This window comes from Hemiscyllium ocellatum, chromosome 7, assembly GCF_020745735.1.
Source record: "Hemiscyllium ocellatum isolate sHemOce1 chromosome 7, sHemOce1.pat.X.cur, whole genome shotgun sequence".
Classification (NCBI taxonomy): domain Eukaryota; kingdom Metazoa; phylum Chordata; class Chondrichthyes; order Orectolobiformes; family Hemiscylliidae; genus Hemiscyllium; species Hemiscyllium ocellatum.
The window spans coordinates 7,933,249-7,956,165 of record NC_083407.1 but is presented as its reverse complement, the minus strand read 5'-3'; the positions used below and the strand labels follow the sequence as shown (position 1 = coordinate 7,956,165).

Here is a 22,917-nt window from a genome sequence, read left to right as displayed (position 1 = left end):
CTGAGGGGCATCCTGATAGAAGTCTCTAACATTATGAGAGGCCCGGGTCAGGTGGAGAGTCAGAGTCTTTTTCCCAGAGTGAGGATGTCAAATACTTGGGGACATAGGTTTAAGGTGAGAGGGGAGAGGTTGAAGGGAGATGTGTGAGGCAAGTGTTTTTATACAGAGGGTGGTAGGTGTCTGGAACTTAGGGGAGGTGGGAGAAGCAGATACAATAGCAATGGTCAAGAAACATTATACAGATGCAGGAACAGGCGGGGAATAGAGGGATGGCATCATTGTTTGCACAGACACGGCCTGTTCCTGTGCTGTACAGTTCTATGAATGGCAGAGCAGGCTTGAAGGGCTGAATGGCCTCCTCCTATCCTCTATGTGTGAATTGAAAGTAAGTGCTTCTCTAAAGGGACGCCATAATGGCTCACTGGTTAGCACTGCTGCCTCACAGCACCAGGATCCTCAGTTCAACTCCAGCCTCAGACAACTGTGTGTGAAGTTTGCACATTCTCCCCGTGTCTGTGTGGGTTTCCTCTGGATTCCTCCCACAGTCCAAAGATGTGCCAGTCAGGTGAATTGGCCATGGGAAATTGCCCATAGTGTTAGGTGCATTAGTCAGAGGTAAATGTAGGGGAATGGGTCTGGGTGGGTTACTCTTTGGAGTGCTAGTGTGGACTTGTTGGGCCGAAGGGCCTGTTTCCACACTGTAGAGAATCTAATCTAAACCCTGGGCTCTGTTGCAGTGGGGGAGCTGCATTCTTGACAAAATGTAGCCAAGAGAGGTTTTGGAAGATGGATTTTGTTGTATAACACTCAGTCAGGTGAGGATAAAGCGAGGCAGACCTCTCTGAGCCGTCTGCATCCTCCTCTAACTCCCGGCACAGAGCATCCTGATTTAAGGAGCCTCCCACTCTCCTGTGTTATATTTAGAAGTTGACATTCTAAATTAAACTCCATCTGCCACTCCTTGGCCCATCTGGTCCAGATCCTGTTGTAATATGAAGCAACCTCTTCGCTATCCACTACACCTCCAATTTTGGTGTCATCTGCAAACTTACTAACTGTACCTCTTATGCTCACATCCAAATCATTTACGTAAATGACAAAAAGTAGAGGACCCAGCACCGATCCTTGTGGCACTCCACTGGTCACAGGCCTCCAGTCTGTAAAACAACCTCCACCACCACCCTCTGTCTTCTACCTTTGAGTCAGTTCTGTATCCAAATGGCTAGTTCTCCCTGTATTCCATGAGATCTAACCTTGCTAACCAGTTTACCACAAGGAACCTTGTCAAATGCTTTACAGAGGTCCATATAGGACAAATCCACCACTCTGCCCTCATCAGTCCTCTTCATGACTTCTTCAAAAATTTTTGTCAGGTTAACGAGACATGATTTTCCATGCACAAAGCCATGTTGACTATAGGTAGGATAATGAAGAAGGCTATGGATTACTGGTGCTGGAAGAGCACAGCAGATCAGGCAGCATCTGAAGGCTTTTGGTATGCTTTCCTTTATTGGTCAGAGTATTGAGTACAGGAGTTGGGAGGTCATGTTGCGGCTGTACAGGACATTGGTTATGGAATACTGTGTGCATTACTGGTCTCCCTCTTATAGGAAGGATATTGTGAAACTTGAAAGGGTTCAGAAAACATTTGTAAGGTTGTGGTCAGGGTTGGAGGATTTGAGCTACAGGGAGAGGCTGAAAAGGCTGGGGCTGTTTTCCCAGGAGCGTCAGAGGCTGAGGGGTGACCTTATAGAGGTTTATAAAATTATGAGGGGCATGGATAGGGTAAATAAGCAAAGTCTTTTCCCTGGGGTCGGGGAGTCCAGAAGTAGAGGGTATAGGTTTAGGGTGAGAGGGGAAAGATATAAAAGAGACCTAAGGGGCACCGTTTTCACACAGAGGGTGGTACGTGTATGGAATGAGCTGCCAGAGGAAGTGGTGGAGGCTGGTACAATTGCAACATTTAAGAGGCATTTGGATGGGTATATGAATAGGAAGGGTTTGGAGGGATATGGGCCGGTTGTTGGCAGGTGGAACTAGATTGGGTTGGGATATCTGGTCAGCATGGACAGGTTGGACCGAAGGGTCTGTTTCTGTGCTGCACATCTCTATGACTCCATCAGGGCAGTCGGAATAATCTCACCGTGTAAGGGAGCAGTGGGAAAACCTCACGGCCACAGCAGCTTTCCTTTCTGCCTCTAGGACGTGGATGCAGCCACCCTGGCTCGCCTGGACCTCGAGCGAAGGATTGAAGCCCTCCAGGAGGAGATTGCATTCCTCAAGAAAGTACATGAGGAGGTGAGTCAACGGCAACGCCCCTTCCTCAAACAAATCTCCCCCATTCTCCAACCGGCTTCCCATATACAAAACACAGTTAGATACAGAGTAAAGCTCCCTCTACACTGCCCCCCATCAAACACTCCCCAGGACAGGGACAGCACGGGGTTAGATACAGAGTAAAGCTCCCTCTACACTGTCCCCCATCAAACACTCCCAGGACAGGGACAGCACGGGGTTAGATACAGAGTAAAGCTCCCTCTACACTGTCCCTATCAAACAATCGCAGGACAGGGACAGCATGGGGTTAGATACAGAGTAAAGCTCTCTCTACACTGTCCTCATTAAACACTCCCAGGGACAGGGACAGGGACAGGGACAGCACGGGGTTAGATACAGAGTAAAGCTCCCTCTACACAGTCCCCATCAAACACTCCCAGGACAGGGACAGCACGGGGTTAGATACAGAGTAAAGCTCACTCTACACTGTCCACATCAAACACTCCCAGGACAGGGACAGCATGGGGTTAGATACAAAGTAAAGATCCCTCTACACTGTGCCCCCATCAAACACTCCCAGGACAGGGACAGCACGGGGTTAGATACAGAGTAAAGCTCTCTCTACACTGTCCCCATTCAACACTCCCAGGACAGGGACAGCATGGGGTTAGATACAGAGTAAAGCTCACTCTACACTGTCCTCCATCAAACACTCCCAGGACAGGAACAGCACGGGGTTAGATACAGAGTAAAGCTCACTCTACACTATCCCCCATCAAACACTCCCAGGGCCAGGGACAGCACGAGGTTACATACAGAGTAAAGCTCCCTCTACACTGTCCCCATCAAACACTCTCAGGACAGGGACAGCATGGGATTAGATACAGAGTAAAGCTCCCTCTACACTATCCCCCATTAAACACTCCAAGGGACAGGGACAGCACAGGGCTAGCTACAGAGTAAAGCTCCCGCTACACTGTTCCCCGTCAAACACTCCCAGGACAGGGACAGCTTAGGGTTAGATACAGAGTAAAGCTCCCTCTACACTATCCCCATCAAACACTCCCAGGACAGGGACAGCACGGGGTTAGATACAGAGTAAAGATCCCTCTACACTGCCCCCCATCAAATACTCCCAGGACAGGGACAGCACGGGGTTAGATACAGAGTAAAGCTCCTCTACACTGTCCCCCATTAAACACTCCCAGGGAGTGGACAGTGGTTTAGAGTTTTACTGTCAGGGGTTTGTGTTGTGTTTTCTTGTTGGAAGGTGAAAGGTAATTAATCTCCAGCTCCGCTGGAAGGGTCTCCTCTCTCTCTTGAAGATGACACTGCCCATAACGATATTGTGCATTTTGACCTGTGTGACCCTATGACCCTTTAACTGTGTCAATGGGAACACTGGGGCTTGGCACGACATTCAGTGCCCTCTCCCTCCCTCCTGGGGCGACTGCAAATTGTTTCCACTTGAACTGAGCAATGCCATGGGGTGACCCAATAAGGATTTACTCCCTTTGTTTTGCAGGAACTGCGGGAGCTGCAGGCTCAGCTTCAGGAACAGCACGTCCAGGTCGAAATGGATCTGTCGAAACCTGACCTCACCGCTGCCCTGCGCGATATCAGGGCGCAGTACGAGTCCATCTCAGCCAAGAATGTCCAGGAGGCGGAAGAGTGGTACAAGTCAAAGGTTGGTGCGGGGCGGTTGCCCCCGTGACCCACCGAGTGATTGGGGTGCTGGGGTCTCTGGGTATCATGTGGGGAGGGACGTGCGTGGACCTAACATCCAAATGGAATGGAAATGCTAGCTCAAAGGGTGCTGTGCCCACTTGGCATATGGGATGGATGCCAACAATTTTCTGTTTATTAACTCGACAGGCAAAGCATTAGATTTTATTTGAGGATGCAGGCTTTGCAAGGTTCTTCCCGTGCAGTGGTAATGTCTCTATCTCTGAGCTAGTAGAGCCATAGTCATAGAGACTATCTAGTCCAACCCAATCTAGTCCCACCTGCCAGCACCTGGCCCATATCCCTCCAAACCCTTCTTGTTCATATACCCATCCAAATGCCTCTTAAATGTTGCAATTGTACCAGCCTCCACCACTTCCTCTGGCAGCTCATTCCATACACGTACCACCCTCTGTGTGAAAAAGTTGCCCCTTAGGTCCCTTTTATATCTTTCCCCTCTCACCCTAAACCCTCTAGTTCTGGATTCCCCCACCCAGGGAAAAGCCTTTGTCTATTTATCCTATCCATGCCCCTCATAATTTTGTAAACCTCTATAAGGTCACCCCTCAGCCTTTGATGCTCCAGGGAAAACAGCCCCAGCCTGTTCAGCCTCTCCCTATAGCTCAAACCCTCTAACCCTGGCAACATCCTTGTAAATCTTTTCTGAGCCCTTTCAAGTTTCACAACATCCTTCCAATAGGAAAGAGACCAGAATTGCACGCAATATTTGAAAACTGTGTAAGCAACGTCCTGTACAGCCACAGCATGACCTCCCAACAACTCCTACCTGTTCCAGAGGCTTATTATAATCTGTTAGAGGATTCTCAGGAGATCTGACAGGGTAGACGCAGAGAGTAGATGGTATAATTGAGAGTGTGGCGCTGGAAAAGCACAGCAGTATCTGAGAAGCAGCAGAATCAATGTTCCGAGCATAAGCTCTTCATCAGGAATGTCTCCTGCTCCTTGGATGCTGCCTGACCAGCTGTGCTTTTCCAGCAACACACTCTCAACTCTGATCTCCAGCCCCCACTTTCTCCCTCTATAATCTCAGCTATTACATAACTAGGAACTAGCCATTAAGTAATCTGTAATTAACCTGTTTACTGTTCATCAAGCTCAACCTAATGTTTAGAGTGGGCACCCTTCCCTAATCAGATTGATCAAGTCACCATAACCTTACCAGATGATCGGGCTGCTCTGTTTTTCGAGTGAGATGGCTGGTGGTACTTTAAACTGAGGGTCACCACATCTCAGGCCAGGGGGAGAGGTTTATAAGGGGAGCCCTTCATGGTCCCCTCAGCTGGTGTGGGAATTGAACCCACGCTGTTAGCACCACTACCTCGTAACCAAGCCATCCAGCTAACTGACCCTATCTCCTCCTGACCCAAATCATCCCAGCGACTGGCAACTGTGGATCTACTGGAGCTATCCCAGATCATTTCCCTGAAGACGGGGAAGCGGTGGCTGAGTGGCATTGTTCATCCAGAGGCCCAGGTAATATCCTGAGGTACCTGGGGTCAGATCTTGCCATTTGAATTCAATAAGAGGAGAAATTTGGAATTAAGAGTCTAATGATGACTATGAGTCCATTGATGGAAAAGCCCACCTGGGTCATTAATGTCCTCCAGGGAAGGAAACTGCCATCCTTACCTGGGTCTGGCCTACATGTGACTCCAGACCCACAGTAACTGCCCTCTGGGTAATGAGGGATGGGCAATAAATGCTGACCTTGCCATTGACGTTGTGAATGAATAAAGAATTATAGCAGAGAGTTCTGGATGATTACAAACACCAATGGCATAACTGCTTACGCACATGCTCAATAGAGTAAAGGTACAGTTAACCCATTAATCCACATGGATGACCCCTGACCTCCTTCTCTTCCAGGTCATGGATTTGAATCAGAGTGCAGCCAAAAACAATGATGCCTTGCGACAGGCCAAGCAGGAAGTGATGGAGTACCGTCACCAGATTCAGAGCTACACCTGCGAGATTGATGCTCTCAAAGGAACCGTGAGTGTTTGTGGGTCTCTGCGATGTACCCCCAACCTGACAATGTCAAGGAAAGCAAGTGTTTGCATTTCGATAGCGTCTTTGATGACATCAGGGCTTCACAAAGCAGTTTAGAGCCAGTGAGCTCCCTTTATCTATATCCGTGTAGTCGCTGTGGTAATGTTGGAAATGTAGCAGCATGCCCAGTGAAGAGAAACAAAACAAAAACAGGAATAGCTGGAAAAACTCAGCAGGTCTGGCAACATCCATAGAGAGAAAGCAGAGTTAATATTTTACATTCAGAAACCCCTCCTCAGTGGGAGAGACTAGGACCTGAGGGCACAGCCTTAGAATAAAGGGAAGACCTTCTAGAACAGAGGTAAGGAGAAACATCTTCAGCCAGAGTGTGGGGAATCTGTGGAATTCATTGCAACTGAAGACTGTGGGGGGCCAGGTCATCGAGTATATTTAAGACTGAGATAGATAGGTCCTTGAGTGTCAGGGGGATCAAGGATTATGGGGAGAAAGTGGGAGAATGGAGTTGAAAAATGTATCAGCCATGATTGAATGGCGGAGCAGACCCAATGGGCTGAATGGCCTAATTTCTGCTCCTATGTTTTAAAGTCACAAAGGTCTACACAGCACAGAGAACCGCCCTTCGGTCCAACGAGACTATGATGGTCAGAAACAACCACCTGTGAGGGGGTGGCATGGTGGTTAGCCCTGCTGCCTCACAGCGCCAGAGACCCAGGTTTGATTCCAGCCTCGGGCGACTGTCTGTGTGGAGTTTGTACGTTCTCCCCGTGTCGCCCGAAGCTGGAATCGAACCAGGTCCCTGGCGCTGTGAGGCAGCAGGGCTAACCACCATGCCAACCCCTCACAGGTAGTTGTTTTTGACCATCATAGACTCGTTGGACCAAAGGGCGGTTCTCTGTGCTGTGTAGGCCTTTGCGACTTTAAACCCTCACAAATGTGTCATCGACCAGGCAGCCTGTTTTGGTGGGCCTGATCACAGGAGCAGCCATTGTTAGTGAGGTCATGTGTTCCTGTTCCAACCTGTGCCATCCCAGCAGACGGCTCTGGCGTAATGTTCTATCCGAAAGATGATGATGACACTGGCAGTGTAGCACCCCCGCACTGGTACTCGCTCTGGATTATAAACCCTGGGTCTGCACAGCCTCCACACTCTGAGGTGACAGTGTGACCCAATGAGGCACCGATAAAGGGTTAAAGACCCCCCCGGGATAACTTTCCCAGCGGAAATCACAAAACCACCTGGGGCTTTTGGATCACTTCCTGTTTCCCGTATTTCCACACGGTCCCTGGGAAAGGTACAAAACCATTGACAAGAATAATAGCAGGATTGGAAGACGGCATCGCTCAGGAAGTCCAACAGACAGGGCAGGTGACCCCACGTACATCTTTAAAATGATATTTAAAATGGGGCTGTTTGGGGAGGGGTACAGACCTTGTTTCCACTTTCTGTCCCATTATATTCCGAAGTATGCTTCCCCACGGTACACTCATTCAGAAGGTTAGGAGGTATGGGATACAGGGAGATTTGGCTATCTGGATACAGAATTGGCTGGCCAAAAGAAGACAGCGAGTGGATGGAAAGTATTCCGTCTGGCGGTCGGTGTACCGCAGGGATGCATTCTTGGGCCTCTGCTCTTTGTAGTTCTTAATAAATGACTTGGGTGAAGAAGTGGAAGGGTGGGTTAGTAAATTGCCGATGACACAAAGGTCAGTGCTTGTTGTAGATAGTGTCGAGGGCTGTTACAGGCTACAACAAGACACTGACAAGATAAGATACAGAGCTGGGCTGAGAAGTGGCAGATGGAGTTCAACCTGGATAAATGCGAAGTGATTCATTACTGGAGGTGGAATTTGAATGTTGGATACAGGGTTGAAGGCAGGATTCTTGGCAGTGTGGAGGAACAGCAAGATCTTGAGGTCCACGTACATAGATCCCTGAAAGTTGCCACCCAAGTTAGTAGGGTTGTTAAGAAGGTGTACGGTGTTTTGGCTTTCATTAACAGGGAGGTTGAGTTGAAGAGCTGCAAGGTTATGCTGCAGCTCTATAAAGTCCTGGTTAGACCACACTTGGGATATTGTGTCCAGTTCTGGTCACCTCATTATGGGAAGGATGTAGATGTTTTAGAGAGGGTGCAGAGGAGATTTACCAGGATGCTGCCTGGACTGGAGGGATGTCTTCTGAAGAGAGGTTGAGTGAGCTCAGGCTTTTCATGTGGAAGGGGGAAGAGAGGTGACTTGTTAGAGGTGTACATGGTAATGAGGGGCCCAGACAGAGTAGATAACCAGAGACTTTTCCCCAGAAAATGGCTGTCACGAGGGGGTCATAATTCTAAGGTAATTGGAGGAAGGTATCAGAGAGGTCAGTTCTTTATGTAAAAAGTGAGGACTGCAGATGCTGGAGATCACAGCTGAAAATGTGTTGCTGGTTAAAGCACAGCAGGTCAGGCAGCATCCAAGGAACAGGAAATTCGACGTTTTGGGCCAGAGCCCTTCATCAGGAATGAGGAGAGTGTGCCAGGCAGGCTAAGATAAAAGGTAGGGAGGAGGGACTTGGGGGAGGGGCGATGGAGATGTGATAGGTGGAAGGAGGTCAAGGTGAGGGTGATAGGCCGGAGTGGGGTGGGCCACTCGAGGCAGCGCCGATACAGTCATCGATGTAGCAGAGGAAAAGGTGGGGGTTGGTGCTAGTGTAGTTTCGGAAGATGGACTGTTCCACATATCCTACGAAGAGACAGGCATAGCTGGGGCCCATGCGGGTGCCCATTTTCCTCATTTCTCCTCCCCCCACCTTGTCTCAGTCGGTTCCCTCAACTCAGCACCACCTTCCTAACCTGCAATCTTCTTCCTGACCTCTCCGCCCCCACCCCACTCCGGCCTATCACCCTCACCTTGACCTCCTTCCACCTATCACATCTCCATCACCCCTCCCCCAAGTCCCTCCTCCCTACCTTTTATCTTAGCCTGCCTGGCACACTCTCCTCATTCCTGATGAAGGGCTCTGGCCCGAAACGTCGAATTTCCTGTTCCTTGGATGCTGCCTGACCTGCTGTGCTTTAACCAGCAACACATTTTCAGGTCAGTTCTTTATGCAGAGAGTGGTGGGCGTGTGGAATGCACTGCCAGCGGGGGTAGGCGAGTCAGAGACATTAGGGACATTTAAGCGACTGCTGTACAAGCACATGGATGGCGATAAATTGAGGGGTGTGGGTTAGGTTGATCTTAGATTAAGATAAAGGCTCAGTACAACATTGCGTGCCGAAGGGCCTGTACTGTGCTGGACCATTCGATGTTGGAAGCGGAATTCACCTCCATGGGGCCAGCTGGGAATAAGCAGCTTTCAAAACGAAAGTTAAATGCATGCTGCATCATTCATGAGGGGAAAGGAAAGATTAGGTAGAAAGAGTAGAATCATTGCTACTCGAAACACAGCATAGACTAGATGGACCAAATGGCCTCTTTCCACGCTATAAATGTTACATCCCAGGGCTTAATGAAATGATACACCTTTCACCACCTTACACATTGTAGAACTCTGGACTTAAAGGATAGTACTGGAGCCAATCTTTACACATTTGCTAAGTTTTTTTAACCAGACCCATTTCAATTGTAACACTGTTGTGCCAGACTTTGTTGGAAACTGGGAATTTGAGGGCAGTAGGGCTGCCGGGACATCAGTGACCATCGGGAGAGCAGTCTGCCCCTTTGTCTGTGAGAATAAAGGATGGAACAATAAATAGCAACCAAGAACACAAGTAGATTAGAATTTAATCAGGTACAGATGGAGGTTAAACAGAGAGGGAGAGAGAGAGAGACATGGGCTGGATTAGAGGAGTGAGATTAAAGAGACAAATTGTAACATGAAGAATTCATGGTTATGATTTTTTTTCTAAAATCTCCTCAAACAATTGACAACCTGAAGGAATGACATTCTACTTTATTAATTGTTCACTTTCTGGGCTAGAGAGATTGATGAACAGTTAACAATTTTAGGATGGTTATAAGGCGACTTGCAGTGTCAGTTATTAAACAAGTTCCTGAGTCCAACGTAATGAGCAAAATCAACGAGGAATGCAGCAGCTTCATAAAATTCCCAGGGCTACATCTTCATAAAACTCTCCGAATTACTGAATAAATTGGGACACGACATAGCTCACTGACTGTGGTCACTTCAGAGACATTGGGCTGGTGAATTGTGTGAGGGCCTGGATCAGTTCGGACTATATTCACTGGAGTTTAGAAAAAATGAGGGATCTCATAGGAACCTATAAAACTCTAACAGGACTCCACGGGGATAAACACAGGAAGGATGTTCCTGATGACCAGGGAGTCCCGAATCAGGGGGTCACAGTGTGAGGAAACGGGGTAGGCCCTTTCGGACTGAGCTGGGGAGAGTTGTCTTCCCCCCAGAGCGTGGGGAGCCTGGGGAATTCTCTGTCACAGAAAGTGGTCAAGGCCAAAACATTGAAGGTTTTCAAGAAGGAGTTAGATGTGGTTCTTAGAGCTAAAGGGGTCAAAGGTTACAGGGAGGATGAGGGAACTGATTTTGATCTGATCACATGAATAAGGAGCAATAGTAGGCCATTCGGCCCTTCGTGCCTGTCTCCCTCCTCCCCATTCAATATGACCATGGCTGATGAGATTTTAACCTCGACTCGACATTCCTACACACTCCCGATAATCTTCCATCCCCCTCAGTCATCCATTATCTATCTTCACCTGCCTTAATAATATATAAAGACTCTGCATCTACTTTTGAGGGTGGGAACTCCAAAGACCCAAATCCCACTGAGAGGGAAAAGTGTTTCCTCATCTCTGTCTTAAATGAGCGACTCCTTATTTTTAAACCGTGATCCTAGTTCTAGACTCTCCCACAAAAGGAAACCTCCTTTCCACATCCCCTCAGGAGCTGATCCGTTTCAACTAAGTCACCACGGACTCTGCTAAACTTCAGAGGAGGGAGTGGGTACTGCAGATGCTGGAGATTAGAGTCAAGGTCAGAGTGGTGCTGGAAAAGCACAGCAGGTCAGGCAGTATCCGAGGAGCAGAAAAATCAACGTTCGAGCAAAAGCCCTTCATCAGGAATGACCTGCTGTGCTTTTCTAGCACCACCCTAATCTAAGCTCCAGTGGATACAGGCCCAGCCTGTGTAGCCTTTCCTCAAAAGACAATCCCCTCATTCCAGGGATTAGTCCACTAAAACTTCCCTGGATTGTTTTCAATGTATTATAATCCCTTTGTCAGTACACCAAACAGCTCTATACATAGTTCCGGGTCAGTGGGGCTGGAAGAGCACAGCAGTTCAGGCAGCATCCAAGGAGCAGCGAAGTCACATAGCACAGTCAGCTCTGCTCTCACGTGTGGGAAATCTCACCTCATGTCCTTTGTGAACACAAATTGGCCGTAACGCGATCAGTGAACAGGGAACATCGTTTCCAAAACATGAACTTGTAAAATGTGCGTTCGCTACAACGTGATTAGATCGCCACATTTCCAGTGTTATGTGTATAGCGTGGGACGGCACAGGAACAGGCTAAAGGCCACTACAGAAGGAATGACTGTATTCTGGGTTCACTCTCACCCATACCCCGTACAGCTGAAGCATAACCTCCCTACTCATGAATTCAGTTCCCCTCACAATAAAACACAACTTTGGATGAGCTTTCCTGATTCCTTGCTGTACCTGCAGACTCCCCTTTTGTCCCACCAGGAAGCCCAGATCCCTCTGCATTTGTGCACCATTTAGATTAGATTAGATTACTTACAGTGTGGAAACAGGCCCTTCGGCCCAACAAGTCCACACCGACCCGCCGAAGCGCAACCCACCCATACCCCTACATTTACCCCTTACCTAACACTATGGGCAATTTAGCATGGCCAATTCACCTGACCCGCACATCTTTGGACTGTGGGAGGAAACCCACGCAGACACAGGGAGAACGTGCAAACTCCACACAGGCAGTCGCTTGAGTCGGGAATTGAACTCGGGTCTCAGGCGCTGTGAGGCAGCAGTGCTAACCACTGTGCCACCGTACCACCCACTAAAAGACATAGTGCTTTCTTTTTGGTCTTTTTGCCAAGATGGACAATTTCCCAGATTGCACGTCATTTGCCAGATCATTACCCATTCACTCTCTATAACCCATGGATGATTGTACTGAACTAAACGGTCTCGAAGGGCCGAATGGCCTACTCCTGCTCCCATTGTTGAGGTGGTTGACTTTAGTAATGCCGGTGGGGTAGGCAGGGGGTGGGGTTTGGTGTTAGAGCCCATTGGTTGGGCTGTGGCTCAAGCCCGATTCACTGCAGGGTGACCTGGGAGGAGGGAGGGCAGACCTCGCCTCGGGTATCGCCGAGCTCTCACCCGGAGCTCTCTCGGCAGAACGAGTCCCTGATGCGGCAGATGCGGGAGATGGAGGAGAGGTTTGCTAGTGAGGCAGCCGGTTACACCGACAGCATCGCCCGCTTGGAGGACGAGATCCGCCATCTGAAGGACGAGATGGCGCGGCACCTGCGGGAATATCAGGAGCTGCTCAACGTCAAGATGGCCTTGGACGTGGAGATCGCCACCTACAGGAAGCTGCTGGAAGGTGAAGAGAGCAGGTATGTCCCCCTCCCGTCTTCACCCCATAGAATCGAATCCCCACAGTGTGGAAACAGGCCATTTGGCCCAGCAGGTCCATACCGACCCTCCGAAGAGTAATCCACCCAGACCCATTGCCCTATGTTTACCCCTGACTAATGCACCTAACACTAAGGGCAATATAACATGGCCTATCCACCCTAACCTGCACAGATACGGAAAAAATGTCCAAACTCCACACAGACAGTCGCCTGAAGTTGGAATCGGACCTGCCTGATGAAGGGCTTATGCTCGAAACGTCGAATTCCCTATTCCTGAGATGCTGCCTAACCTGCTGTGCTTTAACCAGCAACACATTTTCAGCATCGAACCTGGGACCCTGGTGCTGTGAGGCAACAATGCTAGCTACTGAGCCACTGTGCTGCTCCCCATCTCTGTCTGTCCTCACTGTTGCCCTGGCCTGGAGGGTGGGAGGTATGAAATAACTCCCCAGTGGCCAGTATCCCGTCACCAAGTCACCCTTAATTTACATGGGGAGAGTCCCTGACACTGTTCCTTTTTCCTCAGGGCCAGCTCTCAGAGTGAGCAGAACCTCTGACCCTCCTGTTTCTATCTCTCAGCCAGGGCTCCCTGATTGGACCAGGTTAACGGCCCCAATCAGGGAACTCACATTCTATGAGGTCCACCTGGCTGACCCCATTACCATCAGCACAGATGGAGAGAGCTGTCAGTTTATATATGACCCTCTCAGTCCCTCACAAAGATGGCCAATAACCTCAAATGCTCGCGCCAATTGGAACAGTTTCATTACTCTGTCTTCAGAGAATGCGGCACTCCCTCAGCACAGAACCTCCAATAATGCGGCACTCCCTCAGTACTGACCCTCTGACAGTGCAGCACTCCCTCAGCACTGACCCTCCGACAGTGTGGCACTCCCTCAGTACTGTCCCTCTGACAGTGCAGCACTCATTCAGTACTGACCCTCCGACAGTGCGGCACTGCCACAGTACTGACCCTCTGACAGTGCAGCACTCATTCAGTACTGACCCTCTCACAGTACAGCACCCCCTCAGCACTGATCCACTGACAGTGCGGCACTCGCTCGGCACTGACCCTCTGACAGTGTGGCACTCCCTCAGTACTGTCCCTCTGACAGTGCAGCACTCATTCAGTACTGACCCTCCGACAGTGCGGCACTGCCACAGTACTGACCCTCTGACAGTGCAGCACTCATTCAGTACTGACCCTCTCACAGTACAGCACCCCCTCAGCACTGATCCACTGACAGTGCGGCACTCACTCGGCACTGACCCTCTGACAGTGCGGCACTCCCTCAGTACTGACCCTCTGACAGTGCGGCATCCTCTCAGCACTGACCCTCTGACAGTGTGGCATCCTCTCAGCACTGACCCTCTGACAGTGCAGCACTCCCTCAGCACTGACCGTCTCACAGTGTGGCACCCTCTCGGCACTGACCCTCAGACAGGGTGACACTCCCTCAGCACTGACCCTCTGACAGTGTGGCACTCCCTCTGCACTGACCCTCTGACAGTTTGGCACTCCCTCAGTACTGACCCTCTGACAGTGTGGCACTCTGTCAGCACTGACCGTCTGACAGTGTGGCACTCCCTCAGCACTGACCGTCTGACAGTGCAGCACTCCCTCAGCACTGAGTTAGTATTTATTTTTTTGTTGAGGTTCTCTGGTTTGACTTGAGCCCACTGCATTCCACACGGTTCCCAATATTCATGTGAGACAAAACAGTTACATTTATATAGCACCATTTCATGATATTGGGACGTCCTGAAGCACTGACAGCCAATCGATCTCATGTTTCTAAAATTGGAAATGCTGCGGCACAGCATGATCCCACAAGCTGGGACTGAGTGTAAAAATATTATCAGTGCTGTTAATTGAATATCATCTCTGAGACACTGGGGAGTAAATACTAAATGGAATTTCACCATATTGGCCATGGGATCTCTATATTCCTCCTGGCAGGTCCGGCAGGGTCTGGGCTGGGCTGTAATGGATTCCACGTGGCTGTGGAGAGATCGTTGATCAACAGTGATCACATTGTACAAAGTGACCTGGTCCCTGCTGTAACGGTTTCGTCTCAACAGGAGTCAGAGTCATAGAGATGTACAGCATAGAGACAGACCCTTCGGTCCAACCCGTCCACGCCAAACAGATATCCCAACCCAATCTTGTCCCACCTGCCAGCACCGGGCCCATAACCCTCCAAACCCTTCCTATACATATACCCAGGAGAAAGTGAGGACTGCAGATGCTGGAGATCAGAGCTGAAAATGTGTTGCTGGAAAAGCGCAGCAGGTCAGGCAGCATCCAAGGAACAGGAGATTCGACGTTTCGGGCATAAGAAGGAATCCTGAAGAAGGGCTTATGCCCGAAATGTCGAATCTCCTGTTCCTTGGATGCTGCCTGACCTGCTGCGCTTTTCCAGCGACACATTTTTAGCTATTCATATACCCATCCAAATGCCTCTTAAATGTTGCAATTGTACCAGCCTCCAATTCCTCTGGCAGCTCATTCCATACACGTACCACCCTCTGCGTGAAAATGTTGCCCCTTAGGTCTCTTTTATATCTTTCCCCTCTCACACTAAACCTGTGCCCTCTAGTTCTGGACTCCCACACCCCAGGGAAAAGACTTTGTCTATTTACCCTATCCATGCCCCTCATAATTTTGTAAACCTCTATAATGTCACCCCTCAGCCTCCAACGCTCCAGGGAAAATAGCCCCAGTCTGTTCAGCCTCTCCCTGTAGCTCAGATCCTCCAACCCTGGCAACATCCTTGTAAATTGAAGGGGCTCAGGCTAAAGTGAGATGAAAAGAGTTTTTAAACTTGCTGAAGTTGACAGGACTGTCTCAGTGTTGACAAGAAGTAATGATGGTTTCTGATTTATTTTTTTGCCCAGGATTGTTTTGCCAGTCCAGACGTTCTCGACTCTGAGTTTGAGAGGTAGGTGATTCGTCTCCCCCCCCACCCCAGCCGCGGAGATTCCGTTCCCAATACTCCCACCTCCACCCCAGCCCCCGCAATCGGAAGGTGGGAGTTACTGAACTATCCGCTGTCTTCCTTCCAGAGACCAGCCCGGATCAAGGTCGGCACGCAGAGGTTCACACCAAAAAATCCGTCACCATCAAGACGTACGAAACCAGGGATGGAGAGGTGAGAGACAGAGGGAGAGAGAGAGAGGGGGAGAGGGGGAGGGGAGGGGGAGGGGAGGGAGAGAGGGGGAGGGGGAGGGGAGAGAGAGAGAGAGAGAGAGGGAGAGGGGGAGGGGGAGAGAGAGAGAGGGGGAGGGGAAGGGGAGAGAGAGAAAAAGGGAGGGGGGGAGACAGAGAGAGAATGGGAGGGGGGGAAGACAGAGAGAGAGAAAAGGAGGGGGAGGGGGGAGACAGAGAGAGAGAGAAAGGGAGGTGGAGGGGGGAGACAGAGAGAGAGAATGGGGGGGAGAGGGGGGAGACAGAGAGAGAGAAGGGGGGAGAGGGGGGAGACAGAGAGAGAGAATGGGGGGGAGAGGGGGGAGACAGAGAGAGAGAGAAAGGGGGGAGAGGGGAGAGAGACAGAGAGAGAGAAAGGGAGGGGGAGGGGGGAGACAGAGAGAGAAAGGGAGGGGGAGGGGGGAGACAGAGACAGAGAAAGGGAGGGGGAGGGGGGAGACAGAGAAAGGGAGGGGGAGGGGAGAGACAGAGAGAGAAAGGGAGGGGGAGGGGGAGACAGAGAGAGAGAAAGGGAGGGGGAGGGAGGAGACAGAGAGAGAAAGGGAGGGGGAGGGGGGAGACAGAGAAAGGGAGGGGGAGGGGAGAGACAGAGAGAGAAAGGGAGGGGGAGGGGGGAGACAGAGACAGAGAAAGGGAGGGGGAGGGGGAGGGGTGTGGAAGACAGAGTGAGCTGGGAAGGAAAGGAGAGAGAGAGACGGGAGGATATAAGAGAGAGGGACGGAAAGGGATGTTGAAGGAAGAGAGAGGAAGAGAAGTGGGATAGAGAGAGAGGGAGGGAGGGAAGGGGGGAGAGAGAGTGGATACTAGAGAGAGAGGGAGGGAGGGAAGTGGGATAGAGAGAGTGGATACTAGAGAGAGAGGGAGGGAGGGAAGGGGGGAGAGAGAGAGTGGATACTAGAGAGAGAGGGAGGGAGGGAAGGGGGGAGAGAGAGGTTAGGGAAAAGAGAGAGGGGGATGAAAGAGGGGAAAGGGAGAGCCAGAAAAAAGGAGAGAAGGAGGGGGAGGAGAGAGTGGGGAAGAGAAAGAAAGAGCAGGGGAAAAGGAGAGGAGCAAGGACAGGGAACAATGGAGGGTCAGAGAGAGAGAGGAATAAGGAGCAGGAAAGATAAGGACAAGAAAGTCAGGGAGGGGAGAGTGGGACAGAGAAGGAATCACAAGAGTGGGGAGAGAGAGAGAAGAAAAGAGAAATGGGAGAGATAGATAGCGAGGGATTGAGGGAGGGGGGCAGAGACGGACACAGAAAGCAGGAAATGTGAACAGAGGATTCAGAGAAAGCGAGAGGGAGAAGGAGAAAGACCAGACAGATAGAGAGAGAGGGACAGAGGATAGAGAGAGAGAGAGGGAAAGTGAGGGAAGAAAGAGAGAGGGCGGGAGGACAGAGTGGAATGTGTGCGGGGGTGTGAGGGGAGACGTGAGGTAGGGTGGGGCCAATTCTGTCGCACGTGGGCAGGTGGTGGGATAGTGTTAATGTCCTGGGTCAGTAATCCTGAGCCACAGGCCAATGGTTCAAATCCCTCCATTGAGAGTGAAATTTGATATTAATTCATAAATCTGGAATTAAAAATGAGTCTAAAGGACTTTCATTGTTGTAAATAAACCCACCTGTTTCCCTTGGGAGGGAAGTGCCATCCTTCCCTGGTCTGGCCTACATGTGACTCCAGACCCACAGCATTGTGGGTGACTCTCACTGCCCTCTGACCCAGTTCAGGGGCAGTTAGAGATGGACAATAAATGCTGACCCAGTCAGCAATGCCCACATTTGGTGAAAGAACACTTTAATAAGAACCTGAATGAGAGAAAGGGCCCTGCATTTCTCTAGCGCCAGGTTCAGATGGTCTCTGAGTGCTTTATAACCAATGTAAGGTTTCCCCTGGACCTGGGGCTCACTGTCAGGAACAGAGGAAATCCTGGAGCCAATTTGTACACAGAAGATCCCATGGATGAGGTGGTTGATAGAGGGATACACAAATGTAGAAGAGTTAGAGGGGAGAGCACTTTGGGATAATGGGCTATAGCCCTCCCCCCACCCAGAAGCTCAGATAGGATGAGGTGGGGGGGGGGGAGATTGCGGTGTGGTGTTGAGATTAACGTCTTTGCCGTGAATGAGGGGTGAGGGTCTTCCTCACTGGAAGATCACCCTGAGTGGAGGGAGACTGCGAGTGAGGGTCAGCGCACCAGGGAGAGGGAGGGCATCACACGGTCAGTGTTTGTTAGGGGGAGAGGTGGCAGGCTGGGGTCCGAGTGAGGAGCAGGGTCCCACTGAGCGCTGGCTGCTATTTGGAGTGAGAGGCGTGCCTTTAGATAGCGCCTGTCACAGCCTGAGATCCGATGCTGAGTCAGTAAAATGTGGAGGTGTGGTCACTATTGGAATATGTCCTAAATTAAAAATCTAATCTAATCTAAACACGGCCCCCCTGAGTCACCCAGGACACATTGCTATGACCTGGAGATGCTGGTGTTGGACTGGGGTGATCAAAGTTAAAAATCACACAACACCAGGTTATAGTCCAACAGGTTTAATTGGAAGCACTAGCTTTCGGAGCGACGCTCCTTCATCAGGTGGTTGTGGAGGTTAAGATCATAGGACACAGAACATACAGCGAAAGATCACAGTTGCATGCAACTAAAATGATATATTGAACAAATCTGGATTGTTGTTCAGTCTTTCATCTTTTAGAATGGGTTACAGGTTTCAGTTCATTAATATGTAAATCCCAGAACTTCTTTAAAGTCATATTCTCGAGTTAACGTATTAATGAACCAAAACCTGTAACCCATTCTAAAAGATGTAAGATTTAACAGCAATCTCCCGGATTAACGAGTTCAACACGCGGCGAGATATTGAACAATTCTTCCGCCGCCTTCACCTCCGTGCCTACTTCTTCAACTAAGACTCCTGCCCACCCTCTGACGACCCCTTCTCCCGCCTCCAACACACCCCATCCACCTGGACACCCCGTGCTGGCCTCTTACCCGCCCTCGATCTCTTCATAGCCAACTGCCGCCGCGACATTAACCACCTCAACCTGTCCACCCCTCTCACCCACTCCAACCTCTCACCCTCAGAACGTGCAGCCCTCCACTCCAACCCCAACCTCACCATCAAACCGGCAGACAAGGGAGGCGCGGTAGTAGTTTGGCGCACCGACCTTTACACCGCTGAGGGTAAACGCCAGCTCGCGGACAACTCCTCCTACTGCCCCCTTGACCATGGCCCCACCTCCCACCACCAAACCATCATCTCCCAGACCATCCATAACCTCATCACCTCAGGGGATCTCCCATCCACCGCCTCCAACCTCATAGTCCCACAACCCCGCACCGCCCATTTCTACCTCCTGCCCAAAATCCACAAACCTGCCTGCCCCGGCCGACCCATTGTCTCAGCCTGCTCCTGCCCCACCGAACTCATCTCCGCGTACCTTGAAAAGGTCCTGTCCCCCTTAGTCCAAGAACTCCCCACCTACGTTCGGGACACCACCCACGCCCTCCACCTCCTCCATAATTTTCGCTTCCCCGGTCCCCAACGCCTTATTTTCACTATGGACATCCAGTCCCTGTACACCTCCATCCCCCATCACGAAGGACACAAAGCCCTCCGCTTCTTCCTTTCCCGCCGCACCAACCAGTACCCTTCCACTGACACCCTCCTTCGACTGACTGAACTGGTCCTCACCCTGAATAACTTCTTTTTCCAATCCTCCCACTCCCTCAAAACCAAAGGAGTTGCCATGGGCACCCGCATGGGCCCCAGCTATGCCCGTCTCTTCGTAGGATATGTGGAACAGTCCATCTTCCGCAACTACACTGGCACCACCCCCCACCTTTTCCTCCGCTACATCGGTCGACTCAACATGGACATTTACTATAAACCGACCGTCTCCCACAGCTGCCTATTCCCAATTCCTTCGCCTCCGCCGCATTTGCTCCCAGGAGGATCATTTCCAACACCATACAGCCCAGATGGCCTCCTTCTTCAAGGACCGCAGATTCCCCCCAGACGTGATCGACGATGCCCTCCACCGCATCTCCTCCACTTCCCGCTCCTCCGCCCTTGAGCCCCGCCCCTCCAACCGCCACCAAGACAGAACCCCACTGGTTCTCACCTACCACCCCACCAACCTCCGTATACAGCGTATCATCCGCCGTCATTTCCGCCACCTCCAAACGGACCCCACCACCAGGGATATATTTCCCTCCCCTCCTCTATCAGCGTTCCGGAAAGACCACTCCCTTCGTGACTCCCTCGTCAGGTCCACACCCCCCACCAACCCAACCTCCACTCCCGGCACCTTCCCCTGCACCCGCAAGAAATGCAAGACTTGCGCCCACACCTCCTCCCTCACTTCTCTCCAAGGCTCCAAGGAATCCTTCCATATCCGCCACAAATTCACCTGCACCTCCACACACATCATTTACTGCATCCGCTGCACCCGATGTGGCCTCCTCTACATTGGGGAGACAGGCCGCCTACTTATGGAATGTCTCAGGGAACACCTCTGGGACGCCCGGACCAACCAACGCAACCACCCCGTGGCTCAACACTTTAACTCCCCCTCCCACTCCACCAAGGACATGCAGGTCCTTGGACTCCTCCATCGCCAGACCATAACAACACGACGGCTGGAGGAAGAGCGCCTCATCTTCCGCCTGGGAACCCTCCAACCACAAGGGATGAACTCAGATTTCTCCAGTTTCCTCATTTCCCCTCCCCCCACCTTGTCTCAGTCCCAACCCTCAGACTCAGCACCGCCCTCCTAACCTGCAATCTTCTTCCTGACCTCTCCGGCCCCACCCCACTCCGGCCTATCACCCTCACCTTGACCTCCTTCCACCTATTGCATTCCCAACGCCCCTCCCCCAAGTCCCTCCTCCCTAACTTTTATCTTAGCCTGCTTGGCACACCCTCCTCATTCCTGAAGAAGGATTTATGCCCGAAACGTCGATTCTCCTGCTCCTTGGATGCTGCCTGACCTGCTGCACTTTTCCAGCAACACATTCTCAGCTCTGATCTCCAGCATCTGCAGTCCTCACTTTCTCCTCCTTAACAACAGTCTACGTTTGTTCCATAGATCATTTCAGTTGCATGACTCTAATCTTTAGCTATAAATTCTGTGCCCTGTGATCCTGCTCCTCAATCACCTGATGAAGGGGCGTCGCTCCGAAAGCTAGTGCTTCCAATTAAACCCGTTGGACTATAACCTGGTGTTGTGTGATTTTTAACTTTGATCACCCCAGTCCAACACCAGCATCTCCATGTCATAGCAATGTGTCCGGGCTGACTCAGGGAGGCTGTGTTTAGATCAGATTACTTACAGCATGGAAACAGGCCCTTCGGCCCAGCAAGTCCACACCGACCCGCCGAAGCGTAACCCACCCAGACCCATTTCCCTACATTTACTCCTTCACCTAACACTACGGGCAATTTAGCATGGTCAATTCACTTGACCTGCACCCGGAGAAAACCCACGCAGACACGGGGAGAATGTGCAAACTCCACACAGTCAGTCGCCTGAGGTGGGAATTGAACCCGGGTCTCTGGCGCCGTGAGGCAGCAGTGCTAACCACTGTGCCGCAATGCCACTGTGTTGCTCTGGGAATGTGGCTTTTACCTGCATGTTGTAGCCTAGAGCTACACACACTGTGGTATTCCCATGTCTTACTATCAAACCCTATCCCTCACCTCTACCTGTCATTAATGAGTTTTGGAAGGATTTCGCTTGTGATGAACACACCTTCCTTTCCAATCCATTTCTGGAGTGTAGCTTGAACCTAGAGCCTGTGAGACAGAGATAGGGACAACACTACCCAATGTGCCTTGCGACCACCGATGCAGAAGGAGTGATATTGGAGGCTGAATTGGCCGTGTTCGTGGGTAAGTCAAAAACATCTCTCTGCTTTTCCTGCCAGGTCATCAGTGAATCATCACAGCACCAACAGGAGATCGCTTAGGACTTCGGGGGAGACAAGTAGAGGGCAACACCTTCACCCTTGACCTGATAGTGAGATTCGATCAGCTCTCCCTCTGCTCTACAACTGCCCAGTGACCGGATTAACTGAGACAACATGTGCACCCGGAACAAAGTGCCTTCGGAACCCAGCAACCAGGAGATTCCACGCAAAAAATCTGAAGGAGGAAGACAGCCGGATCTCCAAAGAGAACTTGCATCCTCTTGGGATTGCTCCTTTGCACCATTACAGATTGTACTGTCTCGTTATTTGGGATTGTTTTTGGCATGTGTTACTCTCTCACTTTACACATAGAATCAGAATGTGCACGTGGATAGATTAGCAAATGTAACCTCCATATTCAAGTCCAAGTTATTGCTGTTTCTCATCTGTATGGTGGGAGTGATTGTGTGCAAGATGACAAATTAATCATCCAGGGTATAGAGGCAACGCCATTCTCCAACTGGCGTAGGAATCCAGAGGCTGACTCTAATCCCCTGGAAGGCATGAGTTCAAATTCCATTTGAAACCTTGAATTAAATTGAGTGAATGAATTAATGGGAACAGCTTGTCTCAGTAGTTGTACCATGAAGGTCTCATTGATGGCATTAAAAACGCATTTTAATTCACTGATGTCTTTTCTGGAAAGCTAATTTGCTGAGTTCAAATAAAAACCGAAAGAGCTGCGGATGCTGTAAGTCAGAAACAAAACCAGAAATTGCTGGAACAGGCTTGGCAGCGTCCTTGGAGAGAAATCGGTTAACGTTTCGGGTCGAGGGACTCAGACCTCCTGCAGAGTTACACTTGTTTACCCACCCTCCTAACCCTGTGCAGACTCTCTACCTCCCCCTGACAACTCACCTTCCTCTTTATCTTGGTGTAACTGGCAAATTAAACTTCAGGCATCAATGGCTTCAGTGACACCATTGATATCGACAAAGTAATTGGGACCCAGATGCTGATCTCTGGGCCATTGCTGTGTCGATATGTTCATCCCCACACCATCTACACCACCAGCAGGAATCTTTGAAAGCCGCATCTCCTCAAATGTTTGAGTTTGCTTCCTCTGCTGTTTCAGGTGAGACATTCCAAACTACAATTTATCACGT

At 50.6% G+C, this 22,917-nt stretch overlaps 1 protein-coding gene across 1 annotated transcript in view; it reads left to right on the top strand.

Annotated features, from left to right (window-relative positions):
• The window catches only part of LOC132817712 (desmin-like), a 39,536-nt gene extending 17,098 nt beyond the window's left edge, over window positions 1-22,438 (top strand). Inside the window, exons 3-9 of the mRNA XM_060828242.1 lie at window positions 2,203-2,298; window positions 3,803-3,964; window positions 5,890-6,015; window positions 12,410-12,630; window positions 15,550-15,593; window positions 15,718-15,803; window positions 21,770-22,438. Of these exons, the coding sequence (XP_060684225.1) occupies window positions 2,203-2,298; window positions 3,803-3,964; window positions 5,890-6,015; window positions 12,410-12,630; window positions 15,550-15,593; window positions 15,718-15,803; window positions 21,770-21,811 (777 nt within the window). The 3' untranslated portion in view covers window positions 21,812-22,438. The remainder of the gene's footprint in view (window positions 1-2,202; window positions 2,299-3,802; window positions 3,965-5,889; window positions 6,016-12,409; window positions 12,631-15,549; window positions 15,594-15,717; window positions 15,804-21,769) is intronic.
• The last annotated feature ends 479 nt before the right edge of the window (window positions 22,439-22,917 follow it).